The sequence below is a fragment of the Monodelphis domestica genome, chromosome 1, assembly GCF_027887165.1.
Source record: "Monodelphis domestica isolate mMonDom1 chromosome 1, mMonDom1.pri, whole genome shotgun sequence".
NCBI lineage: Eukaryota > Metazoa > Chordata > Mammalia > Didelphimorphia > Didelphidae > Monodelphis > Monodelphis domestica.
The window spans coordinates 521,592,020-521,610,719 of NC_077227.1; the positions used below are offsets into that span (position 1 = coordinate 521,592,020).

At 37.8% G+C, this 18,700-nt stretch overlaps 1 protein-coding gene across 1 annotated transcript in view; it reads right to left on the minus strand.

Moving 5' to 3' along the window:
* Window positions 1-18,700, minus strand: part of CAPN13 (calpain 13) — a 120,949-nt gene that overhangs the window by 20,585 nt on the left and 81,664 nt on the right. Inside the window, exons 9-13 of the mRNA XM_056817393.1 lie at window positions 16,968-17,128; window positions 15,736-15,894; window positions 15,558-15,688; window positions 3,262-3,467; window positions 859-895 (exon numbers count right to left, since the gene is read on the minus strand). Of these exons, the coding sequence (XP_056673371.1) occupies window positions 859-895; window positions 3,262-3,467; window positions 15,558-15,688; window positions 15,736-15,894; window positions 16,968-17,128 (694 nt within the window). The remainder of the gene's footprint in view (window positions 1-858; window positions 896-3,261; window positions 3,468-15,557; window positions 15,689-15,735; window positions 15,895-16,967; window positions 17,129-18,700) is intronic.

Below are 18,700 nucleotides of genomic sequence, written 5' to 3' on the forward strand. Positions count from 1 at the left end.
GATGAGGAAAGTGATGCAAACAGGATTAAATGACTTGCCTAGGGTAACAGGGCTAGTAAGAATGTGAGACTAGATTTGAACTCGAAAATCTATCTGACTCTAGGTGCAACACTCTCTCTACTGTGCCACCTAGCTGACCCTACATGAATTTATTTATAAAATATTTTTCTTTTAAGGCACACATCAAATGTCAATTCCTCTACAAGGCCTCCTTTGATCTATACACCTTTCGGCCCCATTCCATCTTACTTAGATCTCATGTAATCCTTTGTGTTTCCCTCCTTAATTCACTTATCATATTTTTAATCACATGACCTTTGTTTTATGTACATATTATTTTAACTATTTCCCTACTACTATCAGCTCCACAAGGGCAAGGACTGTGTCTTATTTCAACTTCTCTCCCTCAGGATTTTGCACAATGCTCTGCACATAACAGACATTTAATAAATGGTGGTTAAATTAAACCAAATTGTATGCCATCATTAGTTCATTGTAGCCTTTCAAACTCTCATGGATAGTAACAAGGATATGGAAGGAAAATCAACAAAAAAGCCTCTGGAAATCAGTGATTCATCACAAATGATGGGAGAACCACACATGATGGTGGAATACAAATGGTTTATTGTAGCAGAAATATGTTGCTAATTAAAATGGAAGAATGGCATATCCTGTTTATAATTTTTAAACTGAAATAATTATTATGTAAAACAATACTATAAAATAATATTTTATTATGATTTAATAAAATGGTAAAAATAATTGCATTATAATTTATTATGATTTGATGTCATTAAAAGTACTAATATTTTTTAAAAGGCCAGTGATGTCCTAGATCAGACCTTACTATCTGCTTACCTTGATTCTCATGGACTCGAAGCATCCTTGTAAATTCCTGGAAAATTATTGGAGAAAATCAACAAGAGAATGGCCAGCAATCAGTTGTACTCTTGTATTCTGAGTGGTCATCTAGCTTGTACAAGTAGGATTGTTTGAGCATTTAACACCATTGCTTGCTTAAACTACCTATACTCTTTCAGAACAGAAAATGAACTGCAAGTTTCTTGAGGGCAGAGAATGTGTGGATTATATTTATCATTTATTAGTATTGTTTGAACATAGCTTTATTTGGTCTAACCCAAAAACTTACTGTAGAGGGCAGGCTGACCTCAGAGACAGAATGGATGATTTCTGCCCTCACAGAAGATGACTGTAGTGAATGCTCATATCCCACTCAGTGCTTATGTTAGGTGCCCTTAGGTGTTGTGCTAGGTCCACCATTTTGGGCTTCCTGAATTAGGGGATCAAAGACTTAATTGTTGTTATCTCAAATTGCCTTTCTCTTGGAGACCACCTATGGCCTATGGGAGGCCACTTAAATCAATGTCCTTAAACCCTTTTCTGAATTCTATAAATGTAATTTCATAAGGACTTGTTGGGGGAGCCATTCCTTCTTTCTGGCTCTCTATCTCCACTAACAGACCTAAAAATTCCCTTCTAAAGCTCTTTCACATTTTGGGGTTTCCTAGAGAGCAGTGTGTCTTGTACAACAGAAATATTGTAGGACAATCAACTGTGAAGGTCTAAAACTGTTATCAGCAAAGCAAAGTACCAAGAGCAGCCTGAGGGACTCATGTTAAACAAACAAACAAACAAACAAACAAGCAAAGTGCTTTCCACAGCCAAAGAAGGAATTGTCAGAATCTGATTATAGATCAAAGCATTTAACTCTATTTCTTTCATGTTTTTTATTGTATATGTGTTATGTACATGTGTATATGTATATATGTTATATTTAGTCATAACAGGGAATATGGAAATACATATTTCCTGAAAGCACTGACGTAATCTATATTAGACTACTTATTGCCTTAGGGAGGGGTGATAGGGAGGGAGGGAAAGAATCAGAATCACAATATATCAGAAAAAATTGTCAAAAATTGTTTCTACATGTAACTGAAAAAAAGAAAATTTAATTAAAAAGATTTGGGGGGTTTGTTTTTGTGAACAACAAATATTTCTTTTCTTCTTCTTTATATGACTAGCTCTTGCATAGTACACAGCCTGACATATAAAGAAAGCTTAATAGGAACATGAAATCATAGATTTAGAACTAAAAAAAAAAGATAAAAAAGAATCAGGTCAGATCCTGCCATTTTGCAAATGAAGAAACTGAGGCATAAGGAGATTAAATAATAATAATAGCTAACAATTAGAAAGTACTTTAAGTTTGCAAAATGCTTCACAAATATCATCCCATGGGAAGCAGGAGCTATTATCTTCCCCATTTTACAGAGAAAGACAGAAGTTAAGTGACTTGATATACTAGCAAAGTCAGCAAGTATCTGAAGCCAGACTTGAACTTAAATCTTCCTGACTTCTTGTCTAGCATCCTATCCATTATGCATCCTAGCTGACTTTCACTTGCCTAGGATCAAACTTTGAGAAAGGATTTACACCCTGGTCTTCCTGACCAACTGTTGAAATGAATTGAGCTGAAGTGTTATGGGAAGGAAGTTATAGGAAAGAATAGGAAAAAAAAGTATGGCAAACTCTTCCCAAGCACTGCTCCTTTAGTGGTTTCTTATTATGGCATCATTTCCTAGAATTGCTCTTTCCTTTTCCCACCCCTTTACTCTGGGGGGCCTGGAATCCCGGAGACTTGCTCAGCCCCTTGGGTAGCATGGTTTGGAGTAAGGAGGACCTGGGTTCAAATCCCAACTCTATGACTTATTATTATTAGTGGGGTGAACTTGGGCAAGTCTTTGTATCCTTCTCTCCTCTATGGCACATAGCAGGAACTTAACAGAATCATAGGACCATCCATTTAGAACCAGAAAAGACAATTCTTGCCCCCAATTTCTTCTTCTATAAAATGAAAATATTGGATAGCTTCTGAGATCCCTTCAAGATTTTTATCTATGATCCTATGATATACAAATTATTAGATCTTTGATTTTTTACCCTGTCTGGCCTTCTTTATTACAAGATTTATGTTTTCTATTTGCATGAAATGCAGTGTAATGTAGTTGATAGAAAGTTTGACTTTGAGTTAAGAAGGTCTGGGTTTGAAACTTGCCTTGGATGCCTACTAGCTGTGTAACCCTGAACAAGTCATTTGACCTCTTGGCCTCAAGTTTTCTCATGTAAAACATAAGGGGTCAGATCTGATCATCTTGAAGGTCTGCTCTAACCCTCTGATCCTACAAACATTTAGAATCCATTCCTTCATTGGCCCACTATAGATTGAAATGACTTCACCTGTTGACATTGTTGATGTCTGGCTGTTTCAGGAAGATTCGAAGGAAGAACCTTAACTCTCTTGCATTAGTGGTTATGGGGACCACTATGTAGTTACCAGGGACCAGGTGGATACTTTCTGTGTAATTCCATTTGGATTTAATTATTTTTTTCTGGACAGATTGTGGTGACACCTTAAAATATGCAGGATTCTGTAGTTTGTGGTCCTAGAATTGAAGAGAAAAAGTAGAGTGAGAATAAATCACCTTCTCCACTCAAGAGACAGCTTCAAGATACAAGAAAATCAGCATTCCCAGGAACCCTATTGGTTGATCAGTTTGGGCAAGCAACAATCACTGGAACATTCATCTAACAATCTAGTTTAGACATATTCCCTAAAAATAACACAAAGGATTCAAAGGAAACATGGCCAGGAAATGACCTTGGAGTTTCAATAAATAATTTCCCAAAGCCATTTTCTTTTTCCCATCAGGTCTACTCCTCAACTGATTTGCTTCTGCTAATTTTTTATCATCCACTGATTATTTCCAATATGCTTTTCCAATATGTGGAAATGTATATTTCCCTCACACTTCTATGTTTTGCCTCCATGCCTTTCCATAGGCTGTATCCATGCCTAGAATGTCCTTTCTTTTGACCCCCATCTCTTGGAATCATCTGTGCCATTTGAGACTTACCTCCTATTCAATGCCTTTGAGTCCTTCTCCCTCCAGCCTCCCTTTGTAGAGATTTTGTGCTTAAGATACAATGGAATGGAATGAATAGATAGACTGGACTCAAAGGCAGGAAGACCTCAGTTCTAATCTTGTTTCCTTCACGAATTGATTGTGTGTCCCTAGGAATGGAACTTAACTTTCGAGCATCTCAGGCAGTTTAATTAGGAATTTCATCAACAGAAATTCTCTATATCAGTGAAATCACAGCCCTGTGTCCCCCCACCCCAAATATTTCTATACTGTGTAATTAGAATTTTGTAGCCCAGAACTCCATTTCCCAGAATTCCACTTTTGCCCTCTCTTCTCCCACTAACTTGGTTGGGAAAACTTCTCTTTACTCAGGCTTTTACTTTTTTAATTTCCTCTACTTCAAGTGATTATTAATAAATCTTATAAAATATAATACTTGGAGTTATTGGATATTAATTTTAATCTTTCATTACCTAAACATCAGTGTATGTATTATCCATTAACTCCCCTCAGTAAGACTCCCATGTCCTCATGGGAAAGGATTATTTTTATTTTTGGCTTCATAGCCCCAGTGCCTAGCATGTGCTTGATAAATGCTGTGGGTTAAAGTAAGATTTGACAACTTATTGTATATGTGAGGAAGGGGAAGAGCTGAAGATAATGCCATGCTTAGTCACAGGGAAGGCTGGAAGAATGGTGAAGTCATCATCAGAAATTGAGAAGTTTACAAGAGGGGTATGAAGTCCAGAGAAATTCCTTGAGAAATTAAAGGAGAGAATTTATCTTATTCTCCTACTACTTGGAGTGGGATACATGCTCTGGGATAGAGTTTCAAACTCTAGACTTATAATATGTAAGACCTGGATTCAAATCTCACCTCTTATACCAGCTGTGTGATCATCACTTTACTGTTCTGAACCTCAGTTTTCTTATCTGAAAAATGGACATAGATAATCTATGACCACATGAGATACAGAGCCTACTCTTGGACTAAGCTGAATGGCACTTTTCTCGATCTTCCTTTGATTATTCAATCTTTTCCAGAAGGTTTCTGGGTCTTCAGAAAGCCTTGGAAGACTTTGGTGGACTTCTCCAAAGAGGCTAAGAAGATCTTTGGTATGGCAATATTCTCCTATTTTCTCTTTGAGTAGAGCTGAGTCTAGGAAGGTCATTACATAAGTAATGACCACACAAGGTTGTGAGGTTCAAATGAGATATTGTACATAAACTACCTGGTAACAAAATTAAAAGTACTAGGGGAGTATCAGACAGTTTTGCAAACTGATGGATTCTAGAATTGAAAAGGACTCCATCAGCCATCTAGTTCATTCCTAAAAGGAATCCCTATTTTAATAGAGGGGACAAATAGTTATCATGCATTTGCTTAAAGACTTCTAAATGAGTGGGAAGAAGACTGTGTTCTATTTCTGAACAGATAAATTTTTCAAAATGTTTTTCCCCCTCAGGCATCAGTCTAAATTCATGTCTTTGTGACTTCCTCTCAACCTCCCTAGTGGATATGGTGTAATTTCTTATTTCATTTAAGGGGAAATGTTTAGGATCTATTGCCCTCGCATCCATGAAATCAAAGACCCAAGTCTTATCTGTGTATCTCCCCTGGGCCCTATGGGACTTAGTGCACTGTCATTTAGGTCAGATGAACCTCTAAGAAGACAGTTTTGACATGAGTTGCTCTAACTTCTCATCATCTAGGCCTCTGTCTCTCTCCTTCAACCTCCTAGGGCCATGACAGAATTCTTCCTCCTTGAAGAATAAATGGGCCTTGATGAATCTGCTTTTATTTCAATATTCTTCCAGAGATAAAACAATAAATATAATGCATCAGCTATTACTGGGATGACACACACATATTACAAAGTAAAAACCTTTTACTAAACAAATTTCCCCCCAGACAGACTGGGTGCCGAGATTCCATTTAAAATGGTTACACAGCGTGACATAGTTATTTATGAGTTCTGCCTTTGGGAGAAAACAGTGGGAAGGAAGAGAGGCACTGTTCAGTGGGCAGGGGTGACAGGGCCAGACTCCAGGCTTAGCTCTTAGTTCTGCAACATTGAACTTCCCTCTAAGTCATGCATTTCAGGGCTCATTGAAGGGCACCATGCATGTATTCAATCAAAGGTGCTCTGGTTACATCAGCAGATTCTTGTCTCTATTGTGGCTAGGTCATATTACTTTCTTGACCACTTTTGGCAAAGTTACTAATGATAATTGTTCTGCCTTAAAGAGCATTGACTTCTGGTGTTGTCTAAATGAACTGAAAGTTAATATTGCTCTTATTCTCTCTCTCTCTCTCTCCTTCTCTTTTCTCCTCCCTCCCCTCTCCCTCTCATTTTATCTCTCTTTTCCTGTGTATTTATTTGTCTCCTCTCTGTGTTTCTCTGCCTCTTTCTATCTCTTTCCCTACAGGAAGATATATTGTAAATCTCCACTAGGAAAATTTTCCCATTGTGGGAAACCTCCTACCTTGGCAGATTCTCCTCTGTAGATAACTTGTTGGTCGGCTTGTTTTTTGGAGATAGCCAGGATGAACACCTCCTTACACTGGCATCAACAATTCTCCCAGTTCAGAATTCTGTTCTCTATACTCAACATTCCATCTTCCTGCCCTGTGTCTTTAAGCACGTTACCTCCCATATGTAGAATATACGTCCTCCTTACTTCTCCTTCTTATAATTCTTAGTTTCCTTTACTGCTCAGCTCAGCCTAATTTTCCTCTCTATCCTCCAATTCTATAGTATTTGTTCATCTGTGAAAATGTTCTACATACTCCAATAGAATGGAAGCTCCTTGATGGCAAACTCTTTGTTTTCTGATGTTGTAACTCAGAAGCCCAGAATAATGTCTTGAATATAGTAACTACTTAATCAGTGTTGGCTGAATTCAGTCAAGGTTGAGATCTTCAACGCATTTTAATTTTCTTACTTTAATCTGTAAAATGGTGATAGGGAACATGAAACCTGTTCCACTTCTTTGTCAACCAACTGCTTTAAGGAGAAATGAGAAAACAGTAAAAAAAAAAGCCTGGGGGAAGTTAGATTTAAAGAGTTTTATAGTAACACCAATCTTCATAAGGCTAAGTTGGGCCTCCTTTTTAATTATGATAAAAATTATTTTATGGTTCAGTTCTGTGCTTTCATCAGTGCAATGAAGTCTCTGTAGAGAACATACCCCTTCCATTGTGGATCAGCAATAGGTCTGAAATCTATGCTTAGAAAGTTGCCTAACCATTTTGGAAAGCAAGTTGGGAATATGCCCATAAAACTATATATATTCTTAGACCAAGCAATGCCATTATTGGGTCTCTTTTCCAAAGGAGATAGAGGGAAAGAAAAAGAATCTATAGGTTCCAAAATATTTATAGCAGCTCACTTCATAGTGGCAAAGAACTGGAAATGGAAAGGATGTCCATCAATTGGGGAATGTCTAAACAAATCGAGGTATATGATTGTGATGGAATACTACTACACCATTAGAAATAACGAGCAGATTGATTTTTAAAAACTTGGAAAGAAGTACATGAGATAGTAAAGAGTGAAATGAATAGAACCAAGAGAACATTATAAACAGCTAAATAATTAATATTTGAAGAATAACTTGTGAATGTTCACTTCCAGAGAATGAACCGAGAAGTGAAAACACACAAGATTTGATCTATGTATTTTACTGGATGATGCCTTCTGTGGTGTAGGGAGGGGAGGGAAGGGCAGAATAAAATTAATTATTTTTTTTGAAAAAGAAAATTTCCTGGGGCAGTGAGAGATTAAGTGATTTTCCCCAAAACCAGTGTGTGTCAGAGATGGGACAGGAATCCATGTCATACTATCACTCAGTCTGGCTTACAGCGTTCTGGCTCAGGAGCAAGAAGACCTGGATTAAAATTATTTATTTTGACCAGAGGTGAATCACTTATCTTAGCCTTTATTTCCTCATCCATGAAATGAAAGGGCTGGAGATGGACTGTGAGGTCTTTTCCAGTTCTTTGACTATGATCCTTCCTAACCAAGCCAGAGGGTTTGGTGTGTTTGTAGGGTCTCCTTCTCTTGCCCAAACTGGTGGTGTAGGGGCCACTCATGGATATAGGCAGCAAGATGAAGCCTGTTGATAGCTTATACACCAAAATTAACTTCCAAAGTCGGTCTATATTTTGAATGAATGTAATCTACAACATCTCATTAAAGAATTCCTGGCACTTTCTTATACCCTGACAGTCAAAGGTCACTCACTGCATTAGGAGGACCCAAAAGCTAAATCTGACTTGTACACCAGCCCAGAGGTTCCTGTGACTTTTATTTCTTCTTGCCTTGAGGTTACCTCTCTCCTTCCATTAGGCATCTTGGTTCCCCAAGATTAGACAGCATGATCTCACTAGTGATCAGCATGACCCTGACCTGGGCTGGTTTGCCCAGCCTGGTGGCTCCCTCTTCTTAGGAGTTTACCATATTGGTTTTAGACAGTGTGGAAACCAATTAACTGAGCCCATGGCAGCTCAGGTTAAACCACTGGTTTCAATTTCTCTCACAGTCAGGATTACAGGCATTTCCTACTGCATCCCTAAACCAAAGGCTCTTAAATAGGCTATGTAGATAGAGGTTAAGTTAGATGGGAAAATGTTATATATTTATTTCAAAATAATTGGTTTTGGGAGCAGCTAGATGATTCGGTGGCATGAGAAACAGGAAATTTTGGGTTCAAATCTGACCTCAGATACTTCCAAACTTCCTATAGGGGCAAGTCCCTTTAACCCCTGTTGCCCAGCTCTTACTGCTTTTCTGCATTGGAACCAATACACAGTATTAATTCCAAGGCAGAAGGTAAGGGTTTTTGTTTTTTTTTTTAAATAATTGGTTTCCTTTGTAATTCAATTTATTTTATTTATCTAAAAACATGGACACAGTACAGTGCTTGGCATAAAGTAGGTGCTTAATAGATATTTATAGACTAGTATTCTGAGGAATCAAAAGGTTGTATCAGACCACCAAATAAGGTGCATGAAAAAAGGTTAAGAACTCTTTTACGAAGTCTGGCTACCTCTTATTTCAGTTCTTCAAGTATTATAATTCCATCACTGTGAATAAGTGTTCTTTCAATGCAGATCACAGTGATTCCTCTTTCTTAAATATAGTCCTCCAGAGTTGTTATGGGCAAAAAAAATAATCATCAACCTAATCATGTGATCCCCTCAAATTAATTTTCAGACAAGAGATATCACTGGACCCAGGGGTGAAGTTTTGCTGGTTCCATAGGACCTACCACTTACACTGGCTCATTGTTGGGACCCCAAAAGACCTTAAAAGGGGAGGGAGGTAATCTCACAGCAGGAAGAATCAAAAGTCACATGGAGTTTTTGGCTGATGGACAAGTCAGACTTAGCTTTACCCTATGTACAGAGATATTTTGTCTTCTGGGTCCTCAGTGCAGTGCTCCTTGCCTGTCAAGGTCTGAGGAAGTGTCAGGAACCCTTTAATGAGAAGTGGTGGACAATAGCCTCATTCAATGTGCAGGCAGGATTTAGGAGTCTTTGGAATTCCATTTTGGTACCCAGGCCAGCCCCAATCTTCATCTCAGTGTCTATACCTCAAGAGGACCTGAGGACAGACTCTGATTTGGTACATTGGGAACAATGCTGGGGGAAGGAAGACCACCTTTGCCACTTGCTCCTTATGTGACCTTGGGCAAACTATTTGGCTTCTCTAAGCCTCAGTTTTTTTCATCTGTAAAATGAGAGAAGACCTCTCAAGTTTTTCTAGCTCTAAATCTATGTACTTGTCATTCTAGGAACACAAACGTACATATGCCCACTAGGTGGTGGCATTGTGTATGTCAAAGAGAAAATATGATTTTTTTTGCCCCCTTGGGGCGTGAGGGGTTGGAAGGAAGACCCACAAACTAAAGAACAAAGATTGTGATGCTGCTACTACAGGTCCTTTAGAAAACATGCACACACAGAGAATTCCTTTTCAGAGCCAAAAGTTCTAAACAAAGAACCGGGGATCGGAAGACCCTTGCTCTAGTTACCTGATCTTCTGCTAATGAGCTAACTCTTTGATCCCGAGCAATATATAAAATTTAGACCTCCCTGCTTATAACACTAAATGATATAAAAATATATAAACATAACAAACATAGAGGTAAGGCTTTCGGGTTTGCAAAGCATTTTCCTCACAACTTTGGGAAATGGTGCAAGTTCTATTATCCCCATTTTCCAGATGAAGAAACAGAGTCCAAGAGAGTCAAAGTTTCTTTTCCATTGTCCTACAACTAATAAACACCGGAACCAGTCAGATCATCAGAATCAGTATTCAATTCCTGGCTCCTAACTCTGAGACTTGTGTTCAATCCATTCTTTGCCAAGATAAAGGAATTAGTCTGAGTGGGTGCTCTCAAGATTTAAATTCCTGCCTGTCAGAGTGGAAAAAGCATTGGCTATAAGTCAGAGGATCTGGGTTCAAATTGATCTCCACTATTTACTACTTGTAAGACCCTGGGAAAGTCACTTAACAGCTACCATTTATGTGGCACATTTAGGGTTTGCAAAATGCTTTTTACAAATGTGTTATTTTAGACTCACAACACTGAGAGATAAGGGCTTTTATTATCCTTGTTTTACAGATGAAATTGGTGTAGCCAAAGGTTAAGTAACTTGTACAGGCTCACACTGGGAATAATCTTTTTTTTTTGCTTTCCTCCCCTCCCTTCTCACAATTCTCCACATTCCCAGAGTCCATCTGGGAAGGCCAATCAGTAGGAAGACTGATTGTTATTGGGAACACCTTATCTCTTTACCCTTCCTTTTGGCCAGAATCACCCAGAAACCATCCAGGCTACTTAATTAATCACACAGCTTGCATCAAATGGGAGTCATCAACTCTATTGCTTCCAATGTATGTTCAAACCTTCCCTTTTCTCCTCAATTCCTTAATACTACCCTCCCTCTCAACATAGAACCTTGTCTCTTATTTTACTTAAAAAATAGAGGCTCTCCAACATGAGCTTCCTTCTCACTCTTTTCTCTACCTCAAAGGTTTTTTTTTTTTTTTTCCTTCAGCCCCCGCCTTTCCTCTGGTGAAGAGGCAAGACTTTTCACCAAGATCTGCCTTTGTGCTTGTGCTCTTTATCCCATCCCCTATTGGCTCCTCCACAAGTTTACCTTCTCAGGCATCCTTAATTTCTGTCCCTCTCTATTTCTCTGATGTTTATGAACATATTCAGAGGTCCCCCAGCCTTTAAAAAAACCCAAACCTTCACTTGACCTTACCCACCCTCTTGTGCTATCACCTAGACAGCTAGGAAAAAGAGCAGATAGAGAGTTGGGTATGAATTCAGGAAGATGTGTTGAAATCCAGCTGTTTACTAACCCCTTGTAAGTAACTCATTTTTGCTTGACTCAATTTGTTCAACTATAAAATAGTGGGGGGGGGTGATAACAACACCTAAGATGAGGATATACTATAGCAAATGCCAAGGGAAGAAATAGTCAAATGGCAAAGAGATTTAGGAGAAAAGAGAGTAAGAGTGTTCAACTATCTTTGATTGGAAAAAATATATATTTGCCTACTGTTTGATTAAGAAGGCTATAAACTGAATAGGAAGAAAGAGGGAGAAAATTGTCCTCAGATATGAATGTCAAGCTGAAGATGAATAAAAGGCACAATGTAGAAAAACGTTCATAGGAAAGGTCATTGTAGTAAAAGTGGAAATAAGACAAGATGACTTTGGAAGTTCCTTCTAGATCTAAATAAGTCAGTAAATACACATTAAACACTAACTATGTGCCAGTCATTGTGCTTAGTATGAGGGTACAAAAAGAGACCAAAGACAGTCAGTCCCTCCCTACAGGAGCTTATGATTAAATCTATACTTCTATGAACATAAAGGAAATAATATCTAAGAGGGAAGTCAGTAATAAAACATACAGCCTTAGGTGTTGAAAATACAAATGCACATAATATGGGTAAGAAGTTGAACTAGAGACCTTACTGAAAGGAGATAAATTTGATCTCATAGACATCACTGAGTATACTGAGGCTTATGACTAGAATATGGTCTTAGAAAAGGGTATCTCTTATTTTAAAGAATAAAGATAACAGTTTCAGAGGATTGAATTGCATTTTGTGTTAAGAAGATATGTTTACCTGAAGAAGTCTAAGAACCAGAAGATGAAAGCATGGGAGGGATAACTGGGGTGAGGAACAATTTAGGGAGAAAGATAATGAAATGTTCTTAAATAATACAAACAATAGCTAGTTTTTATACAGCTACTTTAAGATTTGCAAAGAGCTTTACAAATATTATCTCATCTGATTTTCAGAACAATCCTAGTAGATAGGTTCTATTGTTATCTCTATGTTATAGATGAGGAAACTGAGGCCAGCAGATCTTAAGTGACTTGCCCAGGGTCATAGACCTTCAAGTGTCCAAGGATGGGTTTGAATTCATGGCTTTTTGAATCTAAGTCTTGCTTTCTATTCAATGCTACCTAAAGCACCAATCTCACAGAATTGATGTGAGGCTCAAATAAAATAATAATATGCATGCAAAGTGCCTTGCAAACCTTAAACTGCTATATAAGTTCTCGATCATCATTATCATCACACTAGATCTCAGGCGAGTGGATTTCTAAAAATTACAGAGGAAGATTAGGTAGGATGTTTTATTCTATAGAGGAAGTCAACCTAAGAGAGTTGAGATGTTTTGTTTTTTTTTAACAATGAAATTCTGAGTCCACAAAGTGAAACAATGGAGAGGGAAAAAAAGAGTTATTTAAATGAATGACCAAATTAAATGAGTGAAAATGTATTTATTAAGTGCTTATCATGAGCTAAGCACTCTGAGACCTAGGGATACAAATATTAAGGAAAAATTATCTCTGCCCTCAAAGAGCCTAAATTCTAATGGGCAACTGTGGGCTGGAATTGGCATTCGTTATCGGGATGGTGAGTGGGATCATAGGGGAATAGGTTGACACACCCCTTCCAGATCCAATGGTAGAATTGATCATTCAAGACAGAAGTTATTTCTTTTTTACATAGATATTATTATGCTGACCAATTTCTAGGGAGGGTTCTAGATAGATATATGGCAAGATGTCAGTAAACATAAAATAATTGAAAAATATTATGCCAAATATCTAATCTCTTTTCCTTATGGACAATAGATGTGACCTAGATGCAAGCTAGTATTCAGTTAGATGACATCCAATCTTGTCAAATGAGTATAAATTAAAAAATCAGAACCAATTTTTCCATGGAAGAAGGTCTCTGGAAGAATGTCTTAGAGATCTCTTTTTAGGTCTATTGGCTGAGTGACGGCATGAATAGCATGCTGAGATTTTAGATGACTGAAAGCTAGAATCTAATTTGTATCCTAATAAAAATTTGATAATCTGGGGGTAGCTGGGTCGCTCAGTGGATTGAGAGGCAGGCATAGAAATGTGAGGTTGTGAATCTTAAAACTACTCAGACTGTACCTTAGAAGTGTTGGTTAAGCTATTCCCCATTTTTAACAATGGAGGTACTTGGTCAGGAATGTATTGAGAACTTTAAAATTACTCCACCCTGCTCAGACAGTGCCTTAGGGGAAGATAAAGTTGCAAATTCCTGATTGAACAATGAAAATCCCTAACTCATATTTATTGTGAAGCAAAAACCCTAAGCTAGGTGGTCTATTTTTAGATCTAATACAAAAGGGTGCTAAGTACCTATAAGGGTTAAATTAATCACTAAAAGGTCAAGCAACTTACAAAAGGCAAGCTTAACAAAAGAGGTGTGAAGTACTCAGAAGATATAATATACCCAGAGAAGGTGAGAACTCAAGAGTGATGAGAACTAAGAATGGGCAGTCCTGGGAAAAAGTGTCTACTATGATTGGTAGATGTGAAAATTTAGGGGAGGTGACATAAGAGAAAATTCTCTTTAAAAGGATCAAATTCAAGAGTTCAGGACTCAGTTCAAGAGTTCAGGAGTTCAGAGGAGGGTCTCTGAACTCAGTTCAGGGGTTGATTTCAGTGAAGGACTGGAGCTTACTTGGGATGATCTTGTGATGAGTGATAAAGACTGACTCTCTCTCCCTTAAGGACTCAGGCCTAGGCCAAATATTTTCTCTTTCTCTCTCTCTCTTCCTTTAATTCCTTCATTTATATTAATTTAAATCTCCATAAAACCCAGCTGACTTGGGTATCTTCATATTTGGGAATTTTCCCATGGTGATCACTTATTTTTAATATAAATCAAGTCACGAAAAATTATCTTTACAGTTTGGCCGAAACCTTTACAGTTTTGGCAATTCACAGTCTTGGCAAACCATATTTTCACAGTTACAAGGTCCTAGGTTCAAATCTGGCCTCAGATACTTCCCGGCTGTGTGACCCAGAGCAAGTCACTTAACCCCCATTGCCTAACCCTTACCACTCTTCTGCCTTGGAGCCAATACACAGTACTGATTCTAAGACAGACAGTAAGGGTTTAAAAAAAATTGGATAAGCTATAATTCCATGTGGATCTATATAACAAAGCCCTTAATTGACTTTTGTTTTTCCTTAATTGACTTTAAAAAGTCACCTTCACATGCACAACATGGAGAGGCATGTAATAAGGAGGTGAGTATTTAAGCAGGTTACAAATTAATTTTATGTCAACAATGTGACAAGGCAGAAAATAAATCGCTAAGGCAGTCTTATGTAGCATTGAAAGGCATCATGTCAACAATGAGCAAGATCCTTATTTCTGTTATACTCTTCCCTGATTGGAACCCATTAGGAGGATTGTATTCAGTTCTGGATGCTACCTTTTAGAACAGACATTCATTATCTGGACAGTGAGGAATAATGATGATGGCAGGAAGACTGGGGACCACGTTCTGTGACCTTAGATAAGTTATTGCTCTTCTTTGGGGCTTGATATTCCCATCTATAAAATGAAAGGGGGGAGACGGACCAGATAACCTCCAAGGTCAGTTTCAGTTTTAGATATAGAATCTTTAAATCCTTTGAACTGGTAATGTTTACCCTGGAAGAAAGAAGACTCAAGGATGACATGATAGTTATTGTTTCCCCGAGTCTCAGTTTCCTCATTTGTAAAAACAAGGGTATTAAGGAGATGGCCTCCTGGAGAAAGAATCAGAATTCTTAAGTAGTATGTTTTCTGGAAGGAGATCACCCACATGTTATCTGTTTATAAACTCATTTAATCCTCTTGGCCTTCTACATTTTCTGTGGGGTGTTCGCTATAAAGTAGGCATAGAATCAAATTGAAGTCAGAATGTAATTGCTCTTTGGTTTTTCCATCTGCCATGAACTGAACATGAATCCTCCTCTATGAGTTATCTCTTCTCTTAGAATGTGAGCTTTTGAACAGCAAGGACTGTCTGTTTCCTAGATGTATCTCTAGGACTTAGTCTGATATTAGCCACATTATCAACAATGAATGCTTTTCCATTTTATTCTTTATGATCTCTTTGTTCAGGGATTCAGAAAACGTTCAAAAAGGAAAATTGGAAGCCTGTTAAATTACTCTTGTTTTCGTGACACTCAAAAGGACTGTGAAATGCCTGGAAAATAAAGCCCTGGGATCGTGCTAAGCCTATTCATACCTTGTATATTTCAAAAAGTGGCATCATGCTGATATTCTGGTTAGGCTGGATGTTCATGGAGACTACCACATTGACACCTTCCATGGGCTCTGTCACAGAGAAGGGGCACTGCCATGTATTCCTGAGGGCATCTGGACAAAAGAGAACGGCACATACAATCAGCCCTTGACCTTCCTACCTCGACATCTGCTCCCTGGACCAGTGAGCTCATTGTAGCAGGAGTGCATACTGACTGCATCAGATTCATCACTGTCTACTGTGTTCCTGGGTGTATGTGTGCTCACAGGCAGGAAACACTCTGATTCTGGTGAGTAATGAAGCCTAAATGGCAAGCTCCCTAGATAAAGACAATGGGAAATAGGTGTTGTATTTGTGGTTGGCATTAACATTTTACTCAAATGTAATCAGAAAATCGAAATGAATGCTAATGTGAATACTGACAACAGTGGGAATAAAGATAAAGATGTGTTTTCAGCAGGAAAGAGATACCCTAATTAGAAAGGCAACATGGTACAGCATAAATATTGATGAATTTGGGGTCAGAGGACCTTGATCCAAATTCTAGTCCTGTTACTACCTGTGTGACCTTTCTGGGTCTTGATTTTCTAATCTACAAAAAGAATGGATTGACTTAGACCTTAGATGGTCTCAAGGATACCTTCTGCCTCTACATCTATTATCCTATGATAGGAATATGGAGGTGTTGCTGAAATACCAGAGCAGAATAATTCAGGACAAACTTCCTACATGTTGCATTCAATGTCTATTCCATACTTACACAGGCATGACTTTTATTCTTTAGTAATTTGTTGGCATTAGAGCTCACCAATCAGGTTCCAAAATAAGTAGTATAATTGTTATGTCTTATCATATTATGATGCTTGGTCTTTGATTTTGTAGATGACAGGGTTCCTAAAGCTAGGTGGCACTGGGTTGAAGTCAGAGAGGCTTGAGTTCAAATATGACCTTAGATATTTACTACTCTGTATCCTTGGACAAGTCATTTAGCTTGTTTGCCTCAGATTCCTCAGTGGTAAAATGAGGAAAATAGGATAATAAACTTCTAGAGTTGTGATTTATATCAAATAGGATATTCATGAAGTGCTTAACAGAGTGCCTGGCACATAGCAAGAAATATTTAAATATTAGTTGTTATAATTATCAGTTACAAATTTGAGGGTCCAGACCCCAAATTAGAAGGCAGAACTCACTTTGAGAGTATCCTCCAACCAGGCCATCTCTGAAAATAACATATATATTTGCCATCTTCTTTGTTCACAATGGCTGTTGCCCTGCATTTCATGACAGCATAGATCTTTTTGTTTAATTTCTAGTCATTCTTCTTGAAGTCAGAAGTCAATTTACAGATAGCCTTTAACCTCCCCACTCCTAGCCAGGTCAAGTACTTACCAGAGCTACCACCTGGATTGATATTTTCTTGGATTTTTTGGATTTTGCATGGAATTTGGATCCATGTTCCATTGGTCAGGTCTCCATTGTTCAATTCCATTGGCTCTTGATAGCAAATATAAATGTGGGAAAATTTCATCTGGAAATCTTGAAAGGACATCCTATGAAAAACAAATGTACATGGTTAAGTACCATCTGATTGGAAACCAACTATAAGAAAATTGAAGGAATTGAGGGCATTAAGACCACAAGTGATTAATTTTGGGAATTGAATGAACTACACTGATTCCATCTTGTGACTCAATTCTGGAATTAGCTTAGTTCTGTTTCCATTCAATTATGAGCCTTGTCCAGATTCTGTCTTGTGAGAAAAGTTTATTCAGTTGTGGGAATTGGGAGAAAACCTTATTGCAGTGTTTGAACTTTGCTCTGACTGAAAAACTGGATCATCTGCACAGGCTGTTTGGTGATCCGTAACTAAAGATTTAGGTTATATTGATTAGAAATCCATTCAGATCCTAAGAGTGATATAAGGACTTTGCTCATAATTGCACATCTCGAGGAACCTATACATCTTATCTGAAAAATGGCCCTATTCTACTCAATCAATTATTGCTTCTGTGTCCTTTGACTATATACAGATTCTTGGAGGAAAGTGAAATATCTTTTATTTTTTTTTAAGTTTCAAAGAATTGTACTTGTTTGTTGTCCTCCCAACTTGGAATGTTCTTAATCTTTCATTCAATTATTAATCTGATTACCTTTTTTTGTTTTATTGTTTCCTTTTAATTACTTGGTCTTATTTGTTTTTAATGTATAAAAGTCTGTCTCCCCCTCTATTTGGGTTCCAGTCCTAAACCAAGGAAGTGGTTTGGTCACAATTTGTTAGGCAATTGGCATACATTTCTTAATAAACTGGTATGCTCAGAAGATCAAACCTTTGTTTCCTCAGGCATTTTATCTTTTGCTGGTTACATAGCTATGTGACCTTGGACAAGTCAGCTCTCCCTTGAAAATAGCATTGGAACCCCAAATATCTTTGCCAGAAATTACCATGAAGCTAGGAAGAATCCCTGAGAGCATCAGCCAGTATGTTTGTGGCTTAGCAATCCTTGTGAGACCAATAAAGTCACTCTGGGGTCCTGGAAATGGAATGTGGATATTTTTCAATACTATTCTGTTAGGCTGACTTCCCCCTCTAGAAATGAATATTCCCTGGTAACTTGGCACGTAGAAACCATGGAATGTTGGGATAGGAATCATAAAGAGCAGACATTCAAATACTGTGGTAGACACTTTTTGGCTTTGTGAACCCTGAGTGATGTACTTAACCTCTTTCACTGAACCCTATTTTCTGTTCTATAAAATGGACTTAATATTAGCACTGACCTCACAAGGCTGTTGTGAACAAGTTAGTTACTTAGCTTCTCTTGGATTCAGGTTCCTAATCTGAAATCAGTATAATCATATCCCTTGTCTTACAAGATTGTTGTGAAGATCAGATGAGATAGGGGCAGCTAAATGGTACAGTGGATAGAGAACCACTCAAAAGTCGAGAGGACCTGGGTTCAGATCAGTCCTTCGACACTTCCTAACTGTGTGCCCTGGGTAAATGATTTAATTTGGTTTGCCTAGCCCTTGCCTGTTTGTTTTAGAGTTGTTACTAAGACAGAAGGTAAGGTTTTTTTTTTTTTTAAAGATCAAATGAAACATTTGCAGAACTTCAAGTACCT